The 22,119-nt window shown below is 39.8% G+C and overlaps 1 protein-coding gene across 1 annotated transcript in view; it reads left to right on the top strand.

Annotated features, from left to right (window-relative positions):
• The window catches only part of PALMD (palmdelphin), a 29,826-nt gene extending 8,162 nt beyond the window's left edge, over nt 1–21,664 (top strand). The window contains exons 3-8 of the mRNA XM_009333756.1: nt 3,216–3,346; nt 12,797–12,911; nt 13,804–13,837; nt 13,924–14,034; nt 14,784–15,881; nt 20,094–21,664. Of these exons, the coding sequence (XP_009332031.1) occupies nt 3,216–3,346; nt 12,797–12,911; nt 13,804–13,837; nt 13,924–14,034; nt 14,784–15,881; nt 20,094–20,137 (1,533 nt within the window). The 3' untranslated portion in view covers nt 20,138–21,664. The remainder of the gene's footprint in view (nt 1–3,215; nt 3,347–12,796; nt 12,912–13,803; nt 13,838–13,923; nt 14,035–14,783; nt 15,882–20,093) is intronic.
• Nucleotides 21,665–22,119: the final 455 nt, after the last annotated feature.

The following is a 22,119-nucleotide window of genomic DNA, read 5'->3' as shown; positions in this document are numbered from 1 at the left end:
CACCTCTACCACATGAAGTAGAGGACATGCGAGCAAATACAGACACCTGTGTGGATAGGGCTTCATGGAACTGCAAGGGGTAACGGGGGCCGCTAGTGAGGGTACAAGGAAAATTTCATCCTCAAGTAATTCTACATGCACCAGCAACTAATTCTTCCTCCTGCCTGGAATCCTTCTCACTGAGGCAACAAGGGAAAGGACCAGAGTTGCTTAAAAAGCGTAGTCAGTCAGCACTGATTTGCATGTACTTTCCAAGAGCTTTTCTAGTTTAGCTTATTAAGATTTTGGTTTCTGACATGCCTGAACTCCATTAGTGCTGCCTTGTAGGTGCTGGTCACACACCTTCTTATTCCAGGAGTTAACAGCGTTGAACTACATCTTCTATGAAAACTGCGAAAATGGTTTATGCCTCCCCCAACATCCCATAAGGTGAACTGCCATACCACCGGGAAAGCAAGATCCACAAATTCAAAACACCTGTGATCTCCCAGGGAAGGGTGAATCTTTCAGTGTTAGTCCAGCCTTGTTAAGGATATTACAGTGGAGTTATACTTGGAGAACACGTAGGACATTTATTCACAGATTTTGCAGAATATTGTCACAGTACTCCTGATGTGACCGCAAACTCACAAAAGAAAGTGATTGCTTTCCAGCACTCTGTCCATTCCCAGGGTCTTACCACATCACAATGTATAAATATTCCTTTCCCTTAACATACCAAGCCTAATGCAAAATTAAAGTGCTTTCATGTAAGTGCTATAACGCACGCACAACCTAGTACTGAGCTAGAGGTGCTTTGCAGCAGAAGAAAATGCTAGACAGCAGAAAGAACCCAACCGCCCCAAAGCAGCTGCTGCTGCACGGGCTTGTACCGATGCCTCAGTGGAGCCGCCTTGAAACAGTTTGTTGTTCAAAGGCTGTTTCCAAACTACGCAATACGTCATTCTTTCAAAAGTGGCTAATTAAATTAAAAAGATTACATGGCATTTAGTTGGGAGCAACAGCAAACTATTCTAGGAAAAGGCGAAAATAACACTATTGTGTTATGCCTGTATTTAGGGAGTCTGTTTTCTTGGGCCTAACCCTATATGTACGTGAAGCTTTTGTTGGTTTCAATGGGTGTTATCAGTTTCTGAGGTCTACAGCAGCAGCCCCACTGTAATTCTCACAAGGAGTTATAGATTTATTTTTGGAGACAGCAGTACTAGACTAATTCAGTTCCAGCCAGGGTTAAAATGTCACTTTTCTAGGAGCCCTACTTATCACTAAAATCTGAACAGCTTGATTGAAAGGGAATTAATAACTGTGTTCCCTCCAACTTGAAAAAACAGTATTTTGTGGTCAATAAGAGTTGTGCCAACACCAGACTACATGCATCTACCAGTTCAGGTAAAGCCATTCTATTAAAATCTGCATTTATTTCATTTGAGCCTAAGACACAACTGCAAGGAAGTGCTGCCAAGTGATCCTACATCAGGAGTCAAGGCTCAGGACACCAGTCTTGAGCAGCCCTTGTTTCCCACAGATTTCCTAGGATACAGTGTTGAAAGAGAATACTGTCCCGCAGGGCTAAGGCAACTGTAAACACTGCTCCTATGTTCCACAAAAAAAAAAAAACAAAAAAACAAAAAAAACCACCGTACTGTGGAGTGCCACAGAATTCCCAACAAGCCTGTTTTAATCACAGTTGCTATCACATCACGTATGTCACACTTCAAGCAAGTGGAAAATTGCATTTAACTGCGATCAGGTCCTACATGCACCCTCCTCCATCAGTTGGGCCTCAGTAATAACCTCATGTAAAGTATACAGTAAACAGAAAAGTGTAGGAAGCAACAGTTTAAGTGACTCAACATGCAGGATGCAGGCAGGGATTCCAACAGCCACTGCAAGCAGCACTGAGGTTAATGCACCTTCTCACCAGTGCTGGGCACAGCTCTGCCTCAAAGCAGCAGTAGTCAAAATCCAATTTAATCTTCATCCACATCCTACAATTCATGAAACTATATAGGGAAAAACCAAAAAACCTAATATGGAAATCAGACAGCTCAAGGAATCTAAATTACAAATTGAAAATACATGGTTAATTAAAAACCTTATATGCATGCTTTTTTTCCCCTGTTGAAAACGTTTTCCTAAGGAGTCCTGAATCCCACTTCTTCCACAAGGCAGCAACAGGTTTTATATTCCTGAGTTAGACTGAAGGGAGTAAAAAGAGCGCAAGAAAGTTTGCATGGTTTACAACCTCTTGCCTGCAAATATGAACTTATCTCCATGAATTATTTTTTTCCCCCACCAGGAATATTTCACAGAGCTCTGATGACTTTCAGATGACACCTTTCATATTGTAAAGCAGCTATAGGAAGCAATCAGTGCGTACAGCCATATTTTTCAAACTTGAAAACACAGCTGAGAGATCCATTCACCTGTACACATGCAATACACCCATTTATAAAGCCACTGCTGTACAGAAAGAACTCCACAGGCACTAAACAGGTCAGGACCTAAATACATAAGCCCTGGATTGCCCCTACAACAGAAGTTCTGAACATGTAGCAGGTCTGCTGAAACACTAACCAGACATCAGCAACCCATGCTCCACCTCTTCAGTCCCACTCTTACCCCACACATCCTCACCAGATGAAATGCGAGTTCACTACCATAATTACCCAAGTTCCTTGTAAACTCCAGAGATAGCATTGCATCACTAACTCCCTAGAGATCTCTTCCCCTGTACCACCTTATTTACAGAACCATTTCGCCTTTTATACCCCCTCCCAGAATTTATGCAATGCCATGACCCCAGAAATCAGGGCTATTGAAATAAAACTATAGCACTTCTGACTAGGGCCTTTTGCCCTAGTCTGTAATATGTACACTTTGATACAACTGTTTTGCTTTATTGAAGACAAACCACCACCAGATCCACTTATAAATATTAATCTGTTACAGGTAGCAGCTGAAATCCTCTACCTATTTGTTGGGTGGACTAATAAAATGGGACATTGACTTAAAACCAAACTCATTAAGAACAATCTCAAAACACAAATGTTTTTTAGTATTTCTTTCAGTGGCACTCACCGCTGTCAGGTTTCCTTATGCTAGATACAGCACAAGAACGCGGATCACGCCTATGGCATCAAGACAAATATCATAAGTGATTGAATAGCCTAACTTTTAAAGTACACTTACTTGCCTGTATTTTTCCCCATCAGAAAAAGGCCTTGCGAGAAAAATGGCTCTTGGATGGCCTTAGCTCTCTCACTCCAAAAGAGCAAGAAGAAATGCAAAAGCAGAATCGGGAAGACCAACAACGGACTCATGAGCTGGAACAAGACATTTTCAGGTAGGGTAGTACCCCTGCCCTTCTGTCTGGGTTAAAATGGTCCCTTCTTAAAAGTGCTACCTTATTTCGTAAAAGATTAAAATTTCAGCAAGGGGTAAACATATGCAGTTTGATACACAGAGTAAAGCAATCTGTGATGTTTTCTGGTCAGCTAGAATTAGAGAATACACAACGCAAGCTTCCATACTGTGAATTTTATCAGACTGCACAATAAATATCTTGCAGAATATTTGTTTCTCTAATGCCAGACACCCCTTTCATGCTATACTCAATAGGTGTAAGCCACAGTATATGGGTTGTACTCTGAGATAGCAATTGTTGAATCAGAATTTTGAAATAACAGTAAATCGTTTTAAAAGTTCTTCAGCTTCACTAGGTCCTTGCGCAGCCTTTAATACCTGACTTCTACCATAACACAGCACTTTAGAACAGTACAAGCTGCCTAGACCCATTAGTATCACTTGCTTCGTTTTCACTTATCTTCCATGCTGTTTTTTCCTCAGTTTATTCCCAGAAGCCTGTTATAGCAAAGGCCTTTTTCTACCTTCCATTAGAAATGTTCCTACAAGTCTCATTGCCTAGTGCCTCCCTACCACATACGGCTAACATCAAACTGCATAGACAGTCTCACGTACGACTCCTTTATTTACTATGGACATGATTCTAGGTGCTTATTAGCTGCAGTTAGCCTTTCCCACATACCACAGGGCTCTGTACTCAATCAGCTCCTTCCCTGGGTCCAGGCATACTGACTGGTACTACCCATTAGCACCCACAGAAAAGATGAAGTATTCCTGGTTTTTTAGATTCTGGAAAATTTCATCATCCTTTTTTGAGGCTTCTTCCTTTATTTCCGTTCAAAAGCATCTTCCTCCATACTCTCCTCTTCCTCCTCTGTCCTCCTACATACACTCTTTTGGCAAAGTTGTCACCCAGATTACCTCCTCCGGTTATCTCCCACCCACTTCCCTCCTTACTCCATCTCTCTGACACAAACGATAATTCTCTTGGCTGACAGGCAGCAGCCTAGTGCTGGTTTGTCCTATAATTACGGTGGCTTTTTGCTTGAAAGCACTTTTCTCAACAGAACAGCTTTTCACGCACCTCTGTGGAATTCTTTGTTGCAGTGGTAGGAGGTAGACAGTGTGCTCTAAAAACATCCCAGCAGGTTGTGATTATAAAGACATGCAAGAGGGGTCCCTACGACAGCGTGATCACCAGGAAAGAGACTGGGTGGGGAAGCCTGGTTCAGGACCAACAGGGAAGTTGCACTGAGCATGTAGCTCCCCACCAGCCCATTGGAAGTTCAGCCATTCTCCAAGCACTGGGAGGATAGACTAGATTTTCAAAGTTGACTTTGAGTAAGAGCTGGAGGTTTAGCCGAGATCTCCTTTATGCTCTAAGAAATTTGGTGATGGGAGAACTTTAAAACTATTTTTTTTTTTTTTTTTTTTAAGTCTCAGAACAAAGTCAAGAACTGGATTTGGTGTGTGGCTATGTTGGGGGAAGGATGCTTTTATTCTCCTGACATAACCTACATCTACACTGTTTCCAATTCATTTGATGACACCCAAGTAAAGAACAAGCAATGCTATTATAGTGGAGGTCTCTGAATGTCTATGCCACTAAAAAGGAAAGCTACTGAACTCCTGACATACTAACGGCTTTAAGAACAGTGAAATATTTTAGCAGGAAGTGTACTGTATCTCCAGTGTCTAAATCTAGTCTGTCATCTCATAACATACATTTAGGGTTCTCTGCACCTGAGTCATTGTAATTGAGCTATCTCACAGCAACACTGGCAGTAGGTCCCTCCTGTCCTATCCCTGGGAAGACTTGGAATGCAGGATTAGGACTCAGAAGCCTTCCTACAACACTAGTTCAGAGATTTCAGCAAATAGGGCTGATTATTCACATACATAATGTCACTTCCATGTCTCACAGAATCCTGGGGTATGTAACTACAGTTGTAAAGTCTTTTGATACTGTTTTTGTAATTATTATCCTGAACTTGTCATCAGCTCAGTGGCCTTAATTTTTATTTCCTCAGAGACCAAAAGTGAACAGACATAGTGAGCTCACACAAAGTGAGCTTTACTTCTCTGAATACAGCCATATAAACTTTTTTTTTTAGCATGACTAGAATTTATCGCTATTACAAATAGTAGAACAGTAATCCAACTGGAGCTTCAGACCTGAAAAACTCCTTTAATTCATGTAGGTAAATTAGCATTACAGAGGGATATTCCCTCTGCTTTAATTCTAGATTGGATCCAAAAGTTGACAAGGAGTTATAAATTTTAAACTTTATCTCTGAATTAGAAGCTTCCAGGTCTTCTAAAAAATGCCCATAGGCATTTAAAGGAAGATTTCTAAGTGCATTTGTGCTTTAAGGAAGGAGAAATGAAAGTGCCAAACACATCATTTGTCCCCGATTGCTTTCTTAAATCATAACAGGGATCCTGGAGTAACATCTCAGCCCGTCTTTATTTTTTGATAATTACAAGGACTAGATGCAGATACACTGTGAATGGGAAGACTGCACATTTAGTACTGCATCACGTAACCAAAAGCACACATATTATACCAAACAAGGAGGAGGTTCCTCAGCTCGTACACTTGATCTGTGCCTGAGCCTGTAACAGCCTAACTACAGAAATGTGCCTGTTACCTTCCGACTAGAATTTTTGCCAGAGACTTAGTTAACGTTCAGCACGTACAAGAAAATCCATTTTAGAATTCCTTTCCCATGTAGGTGGGATGCAGGGATGATAGGTTTATTTTGTGGTGTTGGTTTTGGTTTGGGGGTTTTTTTTGCTTTTTGTTTGTTTGTTTTTCAATAGTTTCTATTTATATGCCTGCATTTAGGAGAAATGTATTAGGTACAAATTCTTTTCCTACATAGTTCCAGATTCAGTTAATTACAAGCACAAGTAATGTTTGTACATCTAGATGGCTGATATTCTGACCGTAAACCAGCAATTTAAATGCTGATGAAAATGAAATGAAGTAAGTTTACTTGCAACTGTAAGCACTACAGTGGAAAAAACTGCAATAAACATTTGATTGTAGTTGATGGCTTTTCTCCTCTTATTAAAAATATTATTCTTTCTCCAAGAATATAAGTCTATTTGTTCTACTACACTTGCTTAACGGAATCTGTGAATGGTTCCTTTTTTATTTTTATATTAGCTGCTCTTTCATAGCAATTTATTCTTTTCATGGTGAACTAAGTATTCCCACAGCCATTTGCTGTTAATACCAGTGTTACCAATTAACTTTTCCTGCCTGTGACCTTCTCCTGTGAATCATAGAATCATTAAGGTTGGAAAAGACCTCTAAGACCATCGAGTCCAACCGTCAATGAAGCTCCACCAAATTGCTTCCTCCTTAAAATGATTCCTACTTCTTGACGTACATCTGAAATACTTCAGATTTATTTGTAGTGAAAGGAATCAGACAAATTACATGAGCATAAAATGAAAAGATTAACTGACAAAGAAAGTATAACACAAAACGACACGCTGCCTTCATTCTCACGATAACAACTTCACAGCTATAATGCATTCTAGAAGTGAAAATCATTACAGAAATGCTCCTAATTACATTCCTGAGGCACCCTGAATTAAGACGACTTAATTCACCATTCCTGAAGTTCTAAAGACAGTTTAGAGGTTTGTAAGGCCTTGATATCAAAAGCAATATTTTCATTACTGATATACTTACTCTCATAACCAAACAATCTACACACCTTAGAGTCTTTGGCAGCTTTTATCTTCATGATACACAGGTGACTCAGACAAGGACATTTGATTTTACAGACGGAGAATGGAGGCAGAACATACCTGAAGTCATGTGGGAACTTCCCTCTGAACTAGGAATTTAAGCAGGTTTATTCACATCAAGCATCTTTTGCTATAAGTTATACTTCCTACCACTCCTCAATAGCTGTCTAGCAAAGGCCCTTAGAAAAACATCCATGCTGCCTTCTAGATATCATTACATTTTGTTTAGACATACCCAGCCCAGTTTCAAACCAGCCAGCAGCGATACAGAAACCTAGTAATACAGAGTTCAGTGTGAACAAAATCCACTAAAAAGCACAAAATATGCACCCTACAGTACCTGCACAGTGCTTTTGCTATGCCATAGATAGCACCCAAGCTAACAAAAGCTTGCTTGACTGCATATATGTGAAGTCATACCTTTGACCTGCCCTGTAAATCAAAGATTGCTAAACTGATCATGTAGACACGTCATGCAGTAGCAGTAAGATATATTATTGAGAAACTCAGTAGAATTCTTTCTTCTGGGCATCTGATTATTAAACTTCACTTGATTCACATAGATTCTGTCCACTCTGATGATTTATTCTGCATGGGTTTTATCATCAGTTAAAAAATCTGAATCACTTTAAAGACTTTTTGAATACCCTTAGACCAGTCTTTGTTTCTTTCTGCTGAGAGGACAATTGCAATTGTAGGCAGATTATTTCCAGCAGTGGCATGAGCCTTTCCATCACCCTTCTAATTGGGACTTCTGTTTTGAAACATTCTTCACTCAGGTGTCGAATAGAGCTAGTGTATGTCTGCTAATCAGTTTGGATTTGAGCATTTTTTGATAAAAGGAAGAGTTCCATTCTTTGTATCAACAACAAAACGGCGAATAGCGAGTGGCCCGAACCACCTTGCAGCCAAACGGCTGAACGCTCTGGTTACAGACAAAAACAACATTTACATTATCTGTCCTATTCACCCTCTTTACATGTTAGAAGTTACAGTGAGCCAAGTGAGCATGTCCTTGGTCAGGGTACAAGCTGAATTAAGAATTAGGAGTCCCATTTTCTCATTTAATTTTCAGCAAATAGTACTCATTCTTGATGGAATTAGTTGCTAAACAACGTACTTAAAAATGCACAAACAACATCACAGTTAACTAAGGTCTATTCAGTGGTTTGTAATGTGATACATGAAGGCAGGCTAAGCCTACATGGACTCCAGAGCTGCTAAAGCCTTTGACTCGCCTCAAAACATGTGAGGACTTGCTAAACTGCCTTTTCCTCTCAGTCCGGTATTCTCCAGGGTGGTATCCTTCTATCTGCTTTCCATTCTTAAGCTGTTTATTTTTCTTCTGTCGTGGCAGTGGTGCCAGCCCCAGCAAATTAGCTGGTGGCCAGCAGCAGTCAGGTATACTCTGTAGAATTTCTTAATTCAGCTGCTACTATGGCAGAGAAACCTCCAATTTAGTATCTTGGCTTCTAAGGTTCCTTCTTTCATCCACACCTCCATATTACTTATTTTCCCCTCTCAAATAATGAATGCTACTCGAGGAGAGAAGGACAAATATCCAAGGGATTGATTTAATATGGTTGCTATGTCATACTTCCATTTCTCTACAAAACACAGCAGCACCGTCAAAAGATAGTTTCTTATAATTGCTAGCGTAGCTGCTAGACCCTTTCAAGACAAATACAAACTGTGATGTAACTTCATAAAGATTTCATTGATTTAGAAGTTTCTAAAGATTTAAACACACCAGAAAGACTCTGGCCTAACTTTTCAACTGCACGAAGTCAAAAGGACTAAGATTTCTTTGAACTATACAGATTGCATCTTTTAAAAGTTTCCTTTCAACAAACTCCAGCGTGCACACTCACAACATCCTCTGAAAATAAATCATTAAATCTGTCTATATGCAATTTTGAGCGCAAAAGACATACTTAAGGTCTAGATGCAATTCCCATTACATGGGTATGAGAATTTTTCCCTAACCCCACTGAGCACTGAATCAGTCCTCTAAATTACCATATGAAGTGGGTGTTGGTATGGGTGTGAGAGCATATATATATATAAACTTAAGTAATACTTTTCTTGATCTCCCAGATAACTGTATGGGGTTTATCATCTTTGATTTATTTGGGGTTGTGTTTTCTTTTTCTCTCCCCCCCCCCCCTTTTTCTTTTTTAATACCTTTCCAGAATTTTTCTTCCTCCTCTTCTACCTGTGTGTCTAGGAGTGTTTAGAGTCCAGACTGAAATAAACCCATAGCAAAGGTTAATGATTCTTCAGTTCATTATGCTCCTGTGAGCTTTTAATGATTAATTTTTGCATTGTGATAATATTACAATCAAGTCTCATAAAAATACAACATTTCAATATATTAAACAAATACTGTGCTGTAAGAAGTGCAGAAATACGGCACATGGTCATTGCATTAGTTTCTTTTATAGCCCTCCAAGAATATTCATCTCCCTCATTATAAAATTTTTAAATTTTAGCACTATAATCAGTACCTTTGAGCAGGGTCCTAAGGGCATCTTGCAGAGCTCAGGTCCAAAGTGTTAGCTGCTTTTAAGTTTTTTTTTTAGCTTTTACTTTCATCCTGAATGCATTTTGCTTCACATCTCAGTTCTGAGGTCTGTGATAGCTTTGCATTTCAAAAAAGAGGATAGTCTCACTAACAGATAAAAGTCCACGTGGTATCCTATTATTGTAGCTCTACAAATCTGAGTTTAAATAGGGCGAGAGCCACAGTGTTATTCAGACTCCTCAAGCAGTCACATAGAAGGAGATAAATAATGCTTCTCTGCCAGTCTGCATTCAGCTTCTCTGGACTGCTTACTTTAAAGGGAGGAGAGGTTTCTATTATAATGCTGACTTTGTGTAATATCGTGGCTCCTAGCACATACTGTAGAATAAGTCAAAACATAAATTTTTTTTCTATCAGGGTTGTAGGTTGTCATTACTCCATTTGTAACTTAGGCCCAGATCCTCTAGTTGTAACTCTGACTGATCTCAGCAACTAGTGATATCAGTTGCCTTAAGTCTACAGTCACCAATTTCTGACATGGAGTCAAAAACAATGGAAGACATATTTCACTCAAATATGGAAGGTTTTGAAATTTGCTTTTGCCTTTTCCTCTAAGTTAGAAGAAGTTCTTCCAAAAATCTACCAAATCTACCAAAAAAAGGTAGATGAACAAGGAGACTGAAGCTATATGGCGCTCACCTACAGCATGAGACATCCAGTTCAAGTCCCAGTTCAGAGTTAAATCTGGGCTTGATTCTAGATCTTCATGGAAAAGTGACTTCCCAACTATTAGGCTAATAAGGCAAATTTCTATCTAAAACCCAACAAATATGTGCTTTTGCAGAAAGGAACAGTCTTAACTAGAAAGAGGAAAAAAATTAGGATATGGGACACCTGCTTAAATCACTGCCTTAGTCACCAGAGAAAAGAATTTGACTGAGGTACTTTACCTTAGAGGTGTGATTTAACCAGGCATAGCTTTCTCCCTCTCTCACATACATAGAGATTAGATATTTTATTCTGGACCTTTCAGTCTCGAAGTGTTTCATCAAACATCTTAGTGCTAAGAAAATAAAAACTCTAATTAGGAAAAAGATGCCTTAAACATTGTACTCAGCTTTAACATGCAAGAAACCATATAACACAGATTTAACATAAAACAAAAAGGGGAGGGAAAGGAAGCTGTGACCCCTTTTAAATAATGTACAAACCTACAGCAGAAGTCAATAGCCCAAAAGAAATTTTGACTGCTGAGCTTCAATCTCCCTTTTACATAACAATAAAGGTTTTTTAAGAAAATAGCCCATCAGCCAAGTCTTAAATGGCAAGATAATTCTGGTTTGCACTGCTAAAATCTGACAGAGATAAGGCAATTGCTGAATATCCTGCTGTCTTAGAGAATATAAAGTTAGTATATTTGGTATTCATAAGAGGTAGGCTTGTCGGCTTTGTAAAACAAAGCTCTCACTGACTAGAGCTGGGTACAATCAAGGATCCTCCTCTAATAAAGAGACACTTAAAAATTGTTTCTTAATGTTGGAAATCTCATCCAGTTGCAATCTTAGAAAGTGACTGCTGTTAGAACCTGATGCAGCATGTATCACACCTATGCGAACTGCCCAGTTTTCTCTTGCAAATTCATTGGTAATACTTGTGAGGGTATTACTTGAGCAAACACTGCAAACATTAACCTTCCCAGCTGCTTGTCCTAGGTGCATTGAACCAGTGTGTCTTACATGACTGCTGTTCTGCTGAAAAGGAATGCTTTCCAGAATCAAGATTTCAGCACTTTTCCCAGAGAATTAAGTACACAAAATGCCGATGAGTGACTACAAAGGACACATGTATGTCTATGAAAGCCTTAGTACACAGCCCCAGAGAGGAGCCCTTAAAACTTACTCGTATTTTTAAGTCTGTAGCTACACAAGCTCTGGTCTAGTCCATCAGGAGCACTACAATAACACCCACCCCACATCAGCAACATCTCGCATTTTTAATCAAGATTTTTTTCCCCTGAAGAATCAAGCTTCGGGCTGTCAGTCAAGCACTGTTACACCTGCTTTACCAAAGCAAAGAACTTTTAAATCCCAGAACCCATGTTCAACATGCAAAACCATGGAGAACTGTCTTGGCATCTTGGAGCTGAACACACACACACACACCCCCCTCAGAAAGCCCCTTCATCATCCCGGGCGTTTGTAAATTCTTCATTCTCAATCCCAGACAGACTGGAAAACAACAAAGCTTCAGACTTTAGTCTCTTGAGCATCCTCCCGCTATGCAAGTTGCTCACTTTTCAAAAATCCACACAATTATGAAGTTATCACTTCATAAAAGTAGCCTGCAAAGCACATCACTATTATGATTTTTAGCTGTACTAATTTTCATATTAGAAAGTTAGTTAAGAGCTGTTTTATCTACAAACAGTACTTGCAAATGCCGTTGCTATTTTATCAAAAAGCGATACCTGTTCTACCCCTCAGAAATACAAATGCAATTTGATTTCTATTGATAGAGGTGGTTCTTCTGGAACTGTAGCTTCTAGTTATGGATTGACTAGAACTTTCCTCCACGGGGCATCCTCCTGAATACGGTTTGGCTACATCTATTAAGATAAAGCACATGAGGTGATGTACTCTAGCCCTTTAAGTACTACCAGTTACAAGAACATTCTTCCGACTTTCTTACAACAAAAGAATTTGCTGCTTTTCATCATGTGTACACATACAAAATTAAGAGACAAACAAAGTCATAACCCTGCTGTCTGTATACTAGATTACTCCCTTGTAATTAAGATGTAGGAATCACATTTCTTGAGACAATGTAGGAGAGAAAATTTGCTTAGAGATGAGGAAATGCTGTGGGGCCCTATATTCCTTATCTATTCCCTCCTGAAAAATAAGTTAATTTCAGCCACTGTTTTCAAAGTAGGCTCTGAAGGAACCTATGGCAGGTACATTTAAAAAAAATAAATTAGAATACTATTTCCTGATGCATGTGAAATTATAAGACGATCTCATATTAGAGCAAAATTTGTCAGGGTAAGTAGAAGCAGCCCCACTAATGTCCATATTCACAGTGTATTGAATCTGCAGTGTTGTTCTCTGCCTGGTATTAAATCAAAGGGAATTGTGATTGCAGACTGGAGAAGGAAATTGAGGCTCTGGAAAGAGAGGAAATGGAAGTCTCAGCTAAGGAAGAAGCAATTTTAAAGAAACTTAAGTCTGTTGAGAAAACAACAGAAGACATAATAAAGGTTAGTGCCAAATTACTGCAGCAATAGAATTCATTACTCCTTCATTGTAATAACCAGGGAAAGGGGAACTAGCTGGATCCTGTGAGCGGTCATGAGCTTTTATCTAAAGTGACAGTAGTTCAAATATAAGAGGGTCAAGATGTTATACTGTTCAAGTGCCCAAATGTCTCCATTTGCTTGTTTACGGGGGTGGGGGAGCAATTCCTATCGTTACTTATCTGTAGCACATCTCAAAAAGAATAGCACTGCCACTGACACCAACCAGCAACTTTGCATCTCAGCCCGAGGCAGACATACCGGGTACAGAGTGGGTACAGGCACTGACATATTCATACTCCTTCAGGTGATGTGCCCAGCTAAGCTGCATCATGCTTTCCCCCAAGCCCCTGAAAGAGTTTATAGTGAAACATGACTTAATATTATCAGTCATTAGTCTTGGTCAAAAGGTCATTTTGATATTGGAAAATCATCTTAAACCATCTCAAAAATATAGTGATGAAGCTAAACTTCAGTTCTCCGGTTGTTTTTACACACACACTCTCTCTCTAAAGATCTGCAGGGACATAAGCACAACTGGAAAGCCAAAGTAGAACCTTTGAAAAATCTTTGAAGCCAACCAGCTTGGGCCACAGTGTGAGGTTGTCTCACTGATTAACCCTTTGTAACGTCCTGTCTTTCCCTGTGTGACTTGGAATCGTATTGGCAAAAAAGACCAGAAAAATTTCACTTTCTCCCTTGCCATGCTTCAACTGAGCAGGTTCCACTTTTAGCCCCTTCTCAGTATGACGCCGTGCACACAAAAAGTTAAAACTATCAGGTAAAGCAAAGCACTGTCTAGCTAACATCTTAAAACTGACTAATCACGTTTGTTGTTAATGGTTCTCTTTCCTAGTCTGTGAAGACTGAAAAAGCAGGAGTTGAAAAAGGTATGTTTAGTCAAAAAAATATTTTTAAAAAGGTTCTCATGGAAGTCAGTGAAAACATACTAAATGCTTTGTGGATCTTTATTCAGAGGCAGCAGACTACATATACACCAGCATACCTGACCTTCCCAAGTATTTCAGGCCTTCCGCACTGAAAAGCGCAGCACATGCTGCCACCGATGATGAAGAAAAGAGAAAAGGTACTGCTTGTTAGTAACTCCAAAGGGTGTCCGTATGTGCAAAGACTTCCTACAAATTGAATCTAATACACCTGCAGGGAAGGATAAACATTACAGATATGGGACAATGTTGTTCTCATTTAAGCTGCGTTACATTATAAAGTGAGGTCATCAAAACTGAGAGGTGGGACACTGGTGTAAGGTATGTGCCATTGAGAATAAGGATCAAGTGTTTTCAACATTGACACTTCTTCCCAGCACTTCGTTCCTCTACCCAGTGTAACTTTATGTAGTTCCTCCTTTCATATCATACATTTCACATTTTCTATCAGCATTTACAACTACTGCGCAGCCAGCAGTAATCTGGTTATTTCCCAGCTACTACAAAGGCTCCTAACCCTTCCAAGCGCCCAAGACTCTTTATTCTCATAGCACATTGAGCTCTTTCAACTGCTGCTGCCCAGCACAACACCAAGGGCCAAGGTTAAATCTGGCTTTCTCAGTCAATCATGTAATGAAAACTGGCTCCTCAACAGTTTATTTTTCCCTCACAGAACTAGATGCAAACAAAAATATTTTTTTCCACTTCAAGTTTTTACAGGATGGAAGGGGCATTCAAAATGAGAATCCAATTTATTGGTTATGTATGTGATAATCGCACGTATTTGATAATTCATCCTGACAGTCATTCTCTATAACTGTCAGAATTCTTCTATAATATTTCTTGCAGCTACTGCATTATCAGTTTAAGCACTTGTTTCTTTCAACAGCATTGTTTGCCATGGAAATTAAAGTTGAAAAAGACATGAAGACAGGAGAAAACACAGTGTTATCAACAATACCTCTTCCCTCAAAGGAGTTTAAAGAGACAGGAATTAAAGTCTATGACGATGGCAGGAAGTCAGTCTATGCAGTGTCCTCAAATGGCAGCACAACACAAAATGGGATGGATGAACTTGCTCCTGTTGAGGTGGAGGACCTGCTACGGCAGGCAACTGAAAAAAATTCCCAGTCTCCCACGGAGTATCATGAGCCTGTGTTTGCAAACAAATTTTGCAGGCCAGTTACTCCTCAGAAAGATAAATTAGTCCCTGGACCAAAACTGGAAGACATTCACAAAAGAGAGATGAATGGATTTAGCAATCATCAGACAGAATTCTCCTCCAAAACAGAGCCCTTCATGCAGCAACGTAAAGAGAATGGGCTTGACCTTCCAAAGGCAATGCAGCCAAAGTCTCCCTCTCCAGTACTTTCCCATTCAGAGAAGAAAGTGCACACTAATCCTGAGAACAGGATAATACATAATGACGAAAGAAAACCTGCGCATGAGGAATTAAAACCTTACCAGAATACAAGAGAAAGACATAATGAGACAAGGTTTTTAAGTCCCTGCCGTCTTAATGAAACATCCCCTGCACCTCAAGATGAGGAAGATGTTCAATACAGCATTGTCCAAGCTGTACCATGTTACGTGGATGATTCGGAACCAGTAACAATGATTTTCATGGGTTATCAGCATGTTGATGATGACGATGCAGAAGCAGACCAAAAGTTGTCACGGTATGATGGGGTTATCCGTGCAGAATTAGTTATCATTGATGATGATGATGAAGATGACAGCAAATCTGAGAAACCAGCGTATCATCCCGTAGGCCACTATAGTCAGGTTTATCAGCCACCGAGCAAGAAAATCATAGAAATCCCACAGACGAACCCTGTGAGTAGTCTGGGCGTGAGCCTGAACAAGGTAGCCCACAAAAATTCCATCTCCCTGCGAGAACAAGAGGAACGCTTAAGCTCACCAACACACCGTGCTCATCTTCATGGCCAGGTATCTGGAGACGGTACCGAAGATCCCTCACTAACAGGTAACAGAAAAGGAAAATCATGTCACTGCTGTTCGCTCATGTAGCAAACTGATACCACTCTTGCCCGCTAGCAACTGTTCCACTTTACTGTTTGGATTGTTTCATGGACTAATATGCAATTACTAATCATTTCTTTCCTCTTGTTTGTTAACAAACGCCAATCTGCATTTTGGTACTGTTGAATTATTTCACCTTTAGCAATGCACTAGTTACCACACCAAAATTTGGAAAATAATCTCACAAAGGCCATTTCTGTAACCTTCAAAGATTACAAGTGTTCTCTTTCAAGTGACAATTAAAAGTTCCATTAATGCTACCTCAATTAGCAGAATTAGTTTTCATTTCTACCAGGTAACTAACAGCATTGCTTCTTAACACTGTCTCCTCGCTGGAATGTTTTTGTGCCAATCTGCATTCTAACTACTTCCTAGATAATCCAAACTGCTCCTTAAATCAGAAAGGCTCTTTAATAACCAGCTTTACTTTGCATTTTTCTGGAATCAGCATTGCCAACCTTGCCTTGACAACGTTTACGCGAGTTTTAACATTGTTTTGTTAACCCGAGTTAGATATTTTTATAGCCTCTGAAAGACAGTTAGACAGTTTTCATCACTACATGTGGTAGTCCATAGTGTTATTTAACACTTTTTATATTCTATTAATACTCAAGGTGTCTATTTCTTACTATAAAGTTTTATAATAAGAGGTTGGAAGAACAATAGCAGGATCTTCCAGAAACACGGAAAGCTCTTCTTTATGATTTTATTGCACTTGAACGCATACAATTAAACTGCATTTAAGCATATTTACAGAGCAGCAGATTTCAGACAGCAATCACATTCCACTTCAAGGAAAGAACGCTGGGCTTGAATTATAGGAAGATCAGGGCTCCTGATCCCACGTTCTCTCCCTGCTCTTCTTCCAGACCATATTCTGAATAATTTTGCAGTTTGGCAGCAAAAGTGTAAGTTTGGGCCCTGCCTAAAGCTGCGTTGGCAGCCCAGCATTTCTTTACAATGCAGGTAAAGCCAGGAGAGAGGGTGGTCATTGGATCACATAAGGAGTTTCAGGTATTTTTGCAACAGTATGCGCTGATTGGGAAGAGCTGTTCAGTAAGTAACACGCTCAGTTTATTCATGTATCAGCCTCATGCAGTCATGCACGCAAGAGCCTGAAATATTCCGGCAGTGCTGCCCAGCCTTTCTGATCAATGAGGCCACTGTACTTTTCTATCACTTGAGAGGACCTTTGCCTCTCTCAAGCACCAATCCTGCCATCTGTGCCCTTCCCTGTGTCCTCCAGGACCAAAGGCTGCTGCCAGCAACTCTTATGGCAGCAACTAAAAGCAGAAGTAGCTGGTACAGGCAAGATAAACCACTCCAGCAACTGCTCCAGCCTATTGCATTTTGAGGATGGTCCTTTAATTCCCCCATCACGTATGCATATAATGGAGAAGTGACACTCACCCACCCACCCGCTGGTTGCTACTGAAACAATTCATTCATCCTACAGCCTGCTCCATGGGTGCTCCCAAACAGATCCTGGGAAAGAGGTTTCCAAGAAGTAACTATGAGCTGGCAGTACCGTTCGGGTGGGCCATATGCAGACCACGAGATGTTAGCTGAGCACCTCTGTAACAATCTTTGCTTATTTTTGTCTCCTGAAAGAAGCATCTGAAAACGTCTTCATTTTTCCCTGCCACTGATAGACACTCTCCGAACAATCTGGGTTCTCTCTCTTTTGAGGTTAGTGGAAAACAAACGCTGACTTTCAGGGAAGGGGGATAAGTGTAAATCTAGCAAAGACATTTGAGAATCTGTTCTGTTAATCTGTATTTGGTCTTACCCATTTACTTACAAGTATTCCACCAAGGAGAAAATAGCCAATTCGGAAAAAACTGGTCCCAATTAAATTAAAAGCAGTTTGGCAACTGCCTCAAAAATACACCCCAACGGTCAGCACTGCCTCCAAATGAGTGTCTTAAGTGCCCAGCAGAATTTGGAACTAAGCCATATTCCTTTCTATCCCTCCACCTATTTATTGCCACTCCCTGGGACATTTTGATCAGTGGAAAAAGCCAGGAAGTGACTCAATTTTTCCCAAGCAGTCCTGTAATCCTGCTGCAACTTCTAAAAAGGAAACAAAACCAGGAAAGCCTCTTAAATCTAGAACAATGCATTACACAGAGCTGCTTCTTAGACAAATAAATTGTTTTCAAAGCAGCCACTGGTGTCCAGCCTAGCAGGTTCACGCTGAACACCACCAGTGAGAAGAGAGGAGTCAAAATTATTTTTGGTACCTCATCATTCATTACTAAATCAACAAGCCATACAACAGAAAAAAAATAATCCTCTCTGAAATGAAAGCTTTGGGAGGCAATTGCAGTATTTGAATATTAAACAGGCGCTGAGGACTCTCTGAAAGAGAATGGGAAGCAAAGGAAGCACAGGACAGACCAGGGAGACGGTCCCTTACATAACAATCTTGCTTTGGGCAGAAATGAACCTTCAGAGCAAGTTACTGAAAAAATTAGCGATGGCCAAGGCCAACTAGGAGGCAGAGGAATTGTTCCATGTGCCCATCTATATAGAGAAATATCAGCATGCCCCCAAACTGGCAGACATGTAGGATATACCATTTTCCATATAGGAGCAATGTTCCTTTCCCCATGAGCTTGGTGGGGAACCAACATCTCAAAGTATGTGCCCTCAGAAAAACCGTACAGAGAGAAGGATGACAATGCTATAATTAGGACACCAGTGTTTCTCATTATTAGAGCTTATTTTCTTCTTTGAATTTCAGTCAAATGAATTAGTGTGCAAACGTTTTGAAGATTCAATACTCATTAGGGAAATTAAAAGTCCTTGGGGGGGAACAAAGGCTAGACATAGTGGAATGAATAAGGAAAGGAAAAACTGAAGCTGAATAGGCAGTAAAACTTACTGACAGTGTGGAACAGGCTCTCATGGGACATGAAGGTCCAAGACTTTTGGCAGGTAGCTCGTCTAGATGAGCTAATTTTTTTCCTTACCACTGGAAGCTGTGCAACCTTCAAAAAACACAGTGGGGACTTAGCTCCATTTGCGTTGAAGAAAGTAACGTACTACAAAACTTCAATAGAGAAATATTCATGCATGCCATCTGTTTCTGTAACGCATAGAGCAAGACAAAAATGGACTGTTGGCTATAAGTGAAGCATCAGACAGATTGTTCTCTGAAACCACAACCAGGACTTGAATCCTTCAGAATTCCTTGGTCTGCAAACAGTATGCAGGGTCTTTGTAAGAGCTAAGCTTAACATCAATGGCCCTATAATATAAAGTTACACTCAGATGCTTCTATGATTTGCAACAACTTCAGCATTCAAAACATAACTCGAGTTGGACATTTGCTGACATGCATAAATCAAGTAAACAGCTGCTTTGACCCCCTGTCTCTCAGTACAGAGATATATACAGGATGAAGGAACGAGACATGCTATTTTGGGTGACTCTTCAAACTAACAGGTCAGAGGGCTGGAGATTATTCCCACTGCATTCTCAGATCAACTACATGGTGGTGGGAGGCTCTTACATATCAAACAGCAGCATTGTATTGCTGTTCTAAAAATAACTTTAACATTTAATCATCTGCCCTGCACTGTCACTTTCAAACTAACCCACATTATACCCAGTTACAGACAATAGCCATACCGATGTTTATACAGATACTGTTACTCCGTCAGACCCAAATCAGGAATATGACTAAATCCCACTCTGACTCACTACACCAGGAAGAAAGGAAAGTTTTCTGTGAACATCAACACAAAAGAAAAAGGCTTCCAAACAGTTATAGTTCCCACTGAGGAGTTTAGTTTTAACAAAGAGTTTGTTTAATTATTCATGCATCCTTTTAATCTGTCAGCATCTAGTCAAGGACAATACCATCTGTCTGCAATGCATTAGTGAAGGTAACAGAAACAAAAGTTAGAAAAGAGCTGTGCTAATTTTCAAATAGTGATAATGGAGGAATTTCTGAATGTACTCGCTTTATTGCAAAATTACCAGAACTAATGCCTTATACTGATTTCTTTTTATAACGCTAAAACAATGCTTATTCTGCTGGATTAACCACCGGAGGTACGTGTATTCTTCATTTTTCTAAATAAGGATATTTAGCATCAGAAATAGAAAGTTAGTCTTGAAATGCAATGGCTTTGTTTTCTTTTTTCAGCTCTGAGGATGAGAATGGCAAAGCTGGGGAAAAAGGTGATTTAACAGCTGTAATGACATGGAAGTAAAATTTGCTACTCAAAGCAGAATAAAGCTAAGAAGAGTTTCTTCAACTAACGTTTTTTGGATCATAATGCTTGTTTTGCTCCTCTGTTTTATGCATCCGGGTTATTTTGCCCTCTGCATAATCCAATGGACTTTAACAGACTTTTAGATTTGACCAACTGCCACATACACAAAAGTCATATCCTGGATTTTGCTGAAAGTAGTGGAAAGTTACCTAAGACCATAAATGCAGTGTATATCCAAGTATGAAGACATGCGCGTACCTGTTCCCACAATCAGGAATACGGTGTTGCTATATACACAGAGCAGATAAACACCTATCTCCACGGATCTTCACAGGACATTGTTTCACTTCAAAGTGTGCCAATCTACTTGATTTTGATTGAAAATGCCATCCCAGCATTTTTCTGGTAAAAGCATTGGTTATTGAAAAACTAAACATAAGAGATAAGAGCGGGAAGAAGTGTAAATATAAAAGCTGGTTTCCAAGCATACCACCTCGGCCAAAGTTTAAAGCATTCCTTTTTAAGTTACAGCAAAACAAACCAAAAATAGTAAAGTCAGCATTTAAATATTTAGCTACCTTCTAGAGCTCCGCAGTCCTCCCACCCTTCTATTTTATGTATGACAGTATAGCCGTTCTCAGACCCTGCTCCCTTCCCCATGCCACATACATGCTGCCCACCCATAACCTCACAGATCGATCCTGTGCCTAACACTATGAACAGCCTGATGTCCCAAGCAAGGTTTCACCTCCCAGCTTGCTCGGAAAGCCCTGCTTTTTCAGGAAACTGGTTGCCAGACAGGCAGTGCCTGTCCATCAAAAAAAAAAAAAAAATACTGCTTAGTATACAGGCTTCAGTTAGCCAGGGAGCTAAAATTAATGCAAGCCTCCCATCAGAAATACTGAGTTGCCAATGTCTTGTCCTGCAGCTGCAACAGAAGGTCTGTTACAGGTGCAGCCACTGCTGGGCACAGCTCTCCAGCAAGGGCCAAGCCTCCCACCAAGGAACAGGTTAATTCTTTCCACATGAGGGAGGAGCCAAGGGCCCTTAAAGCAGCTATAAAGTACAATTACACCTAGAAAAATCACAAGTCAGATTTTTCCAGCACATAGTTCTTGCAGGGAAAAAGTGCCTCACAGTACTACATCCTTATATTCAAATCAGTTTGATAGCTTTATTTTGCTAGGTCTTAGCCTAGTTTGAATCACTGAACAGATAAAGCTCAGGTTGTGTTATTCCAGTATAGCTGACTCAAATTATGCACCAGCAAAAAAACAACCATAACTTTTTTGCTGGTCTTCCTCATTTCAAAGCAGGAAACTGAAGCTACTACCTCATACTGAGGCACGATGGTAGTAATCAGCTGACTTGTAGCCTCTAAACACTGGGTGGCTCCCAGTCTGAAGTGGGTAAAAATCTCAAATTCTAGGACTTGGGAGATGGTTACCTGGAGACTGGAATAGTAGATAAGAACAAATAAATTTAACTATATTACACTTTCTCTATGTCTTATCATGGGTTTTTTGTTTGTTTTTTTATGGTGGGTTTTTTTTTCCCCTTATGTTTCTTCCATTATTTGTTGGTTCTGAGAGCAGCAGAGGGAGCTACCTTTAATTGGTTTTTTTTTTGTTTTTTTTTTTTTTTTTTTTTTTTTTTTTTGTTTTTTTGTTGTTTTTTTTTTTTACACATCTTGTCAAAGGTTCTTAACAGGATACACCAAAAAGCGAGCAAGTAGGAGAACGATATGAAGTAGTCACGAGCAGTTTTTGTAACAGGGGCAGATTGCTATGGACACTCATCCCCTGCCTTCCCCAATACTCCATGCTATTAAACTTAAATGATCTGGAAAAGGGGGCAAAAATGCTGCTGCCAACGTAGTATTATTCATAGTTTAAGAGACAAAGGACTAAAAAGAGACTTCACAATAGTGAATGCATAGTAAATCTACAGGTGAAA

This window comes from Pygoscelis adeliae, unplaced genomic scaffold (genome assembly GCF_000699105.1).
Source record: "Pygoscelis adeliae isolate BGI_AS28 unplaced genomic scaffold, ASM69910v1 Scaffold10, whole genome shotgun sequence".
Classification (NCBI taxonomy): Eukaryota; Metazoa; Chordata; class Aves; order Sphenisciformes; family Spheniscidae; genus Pygoscelis; species Pygoscelis adeliae.
This window is presented reverse-complemented; position numbering and strand designations above follow the sequence as displayed.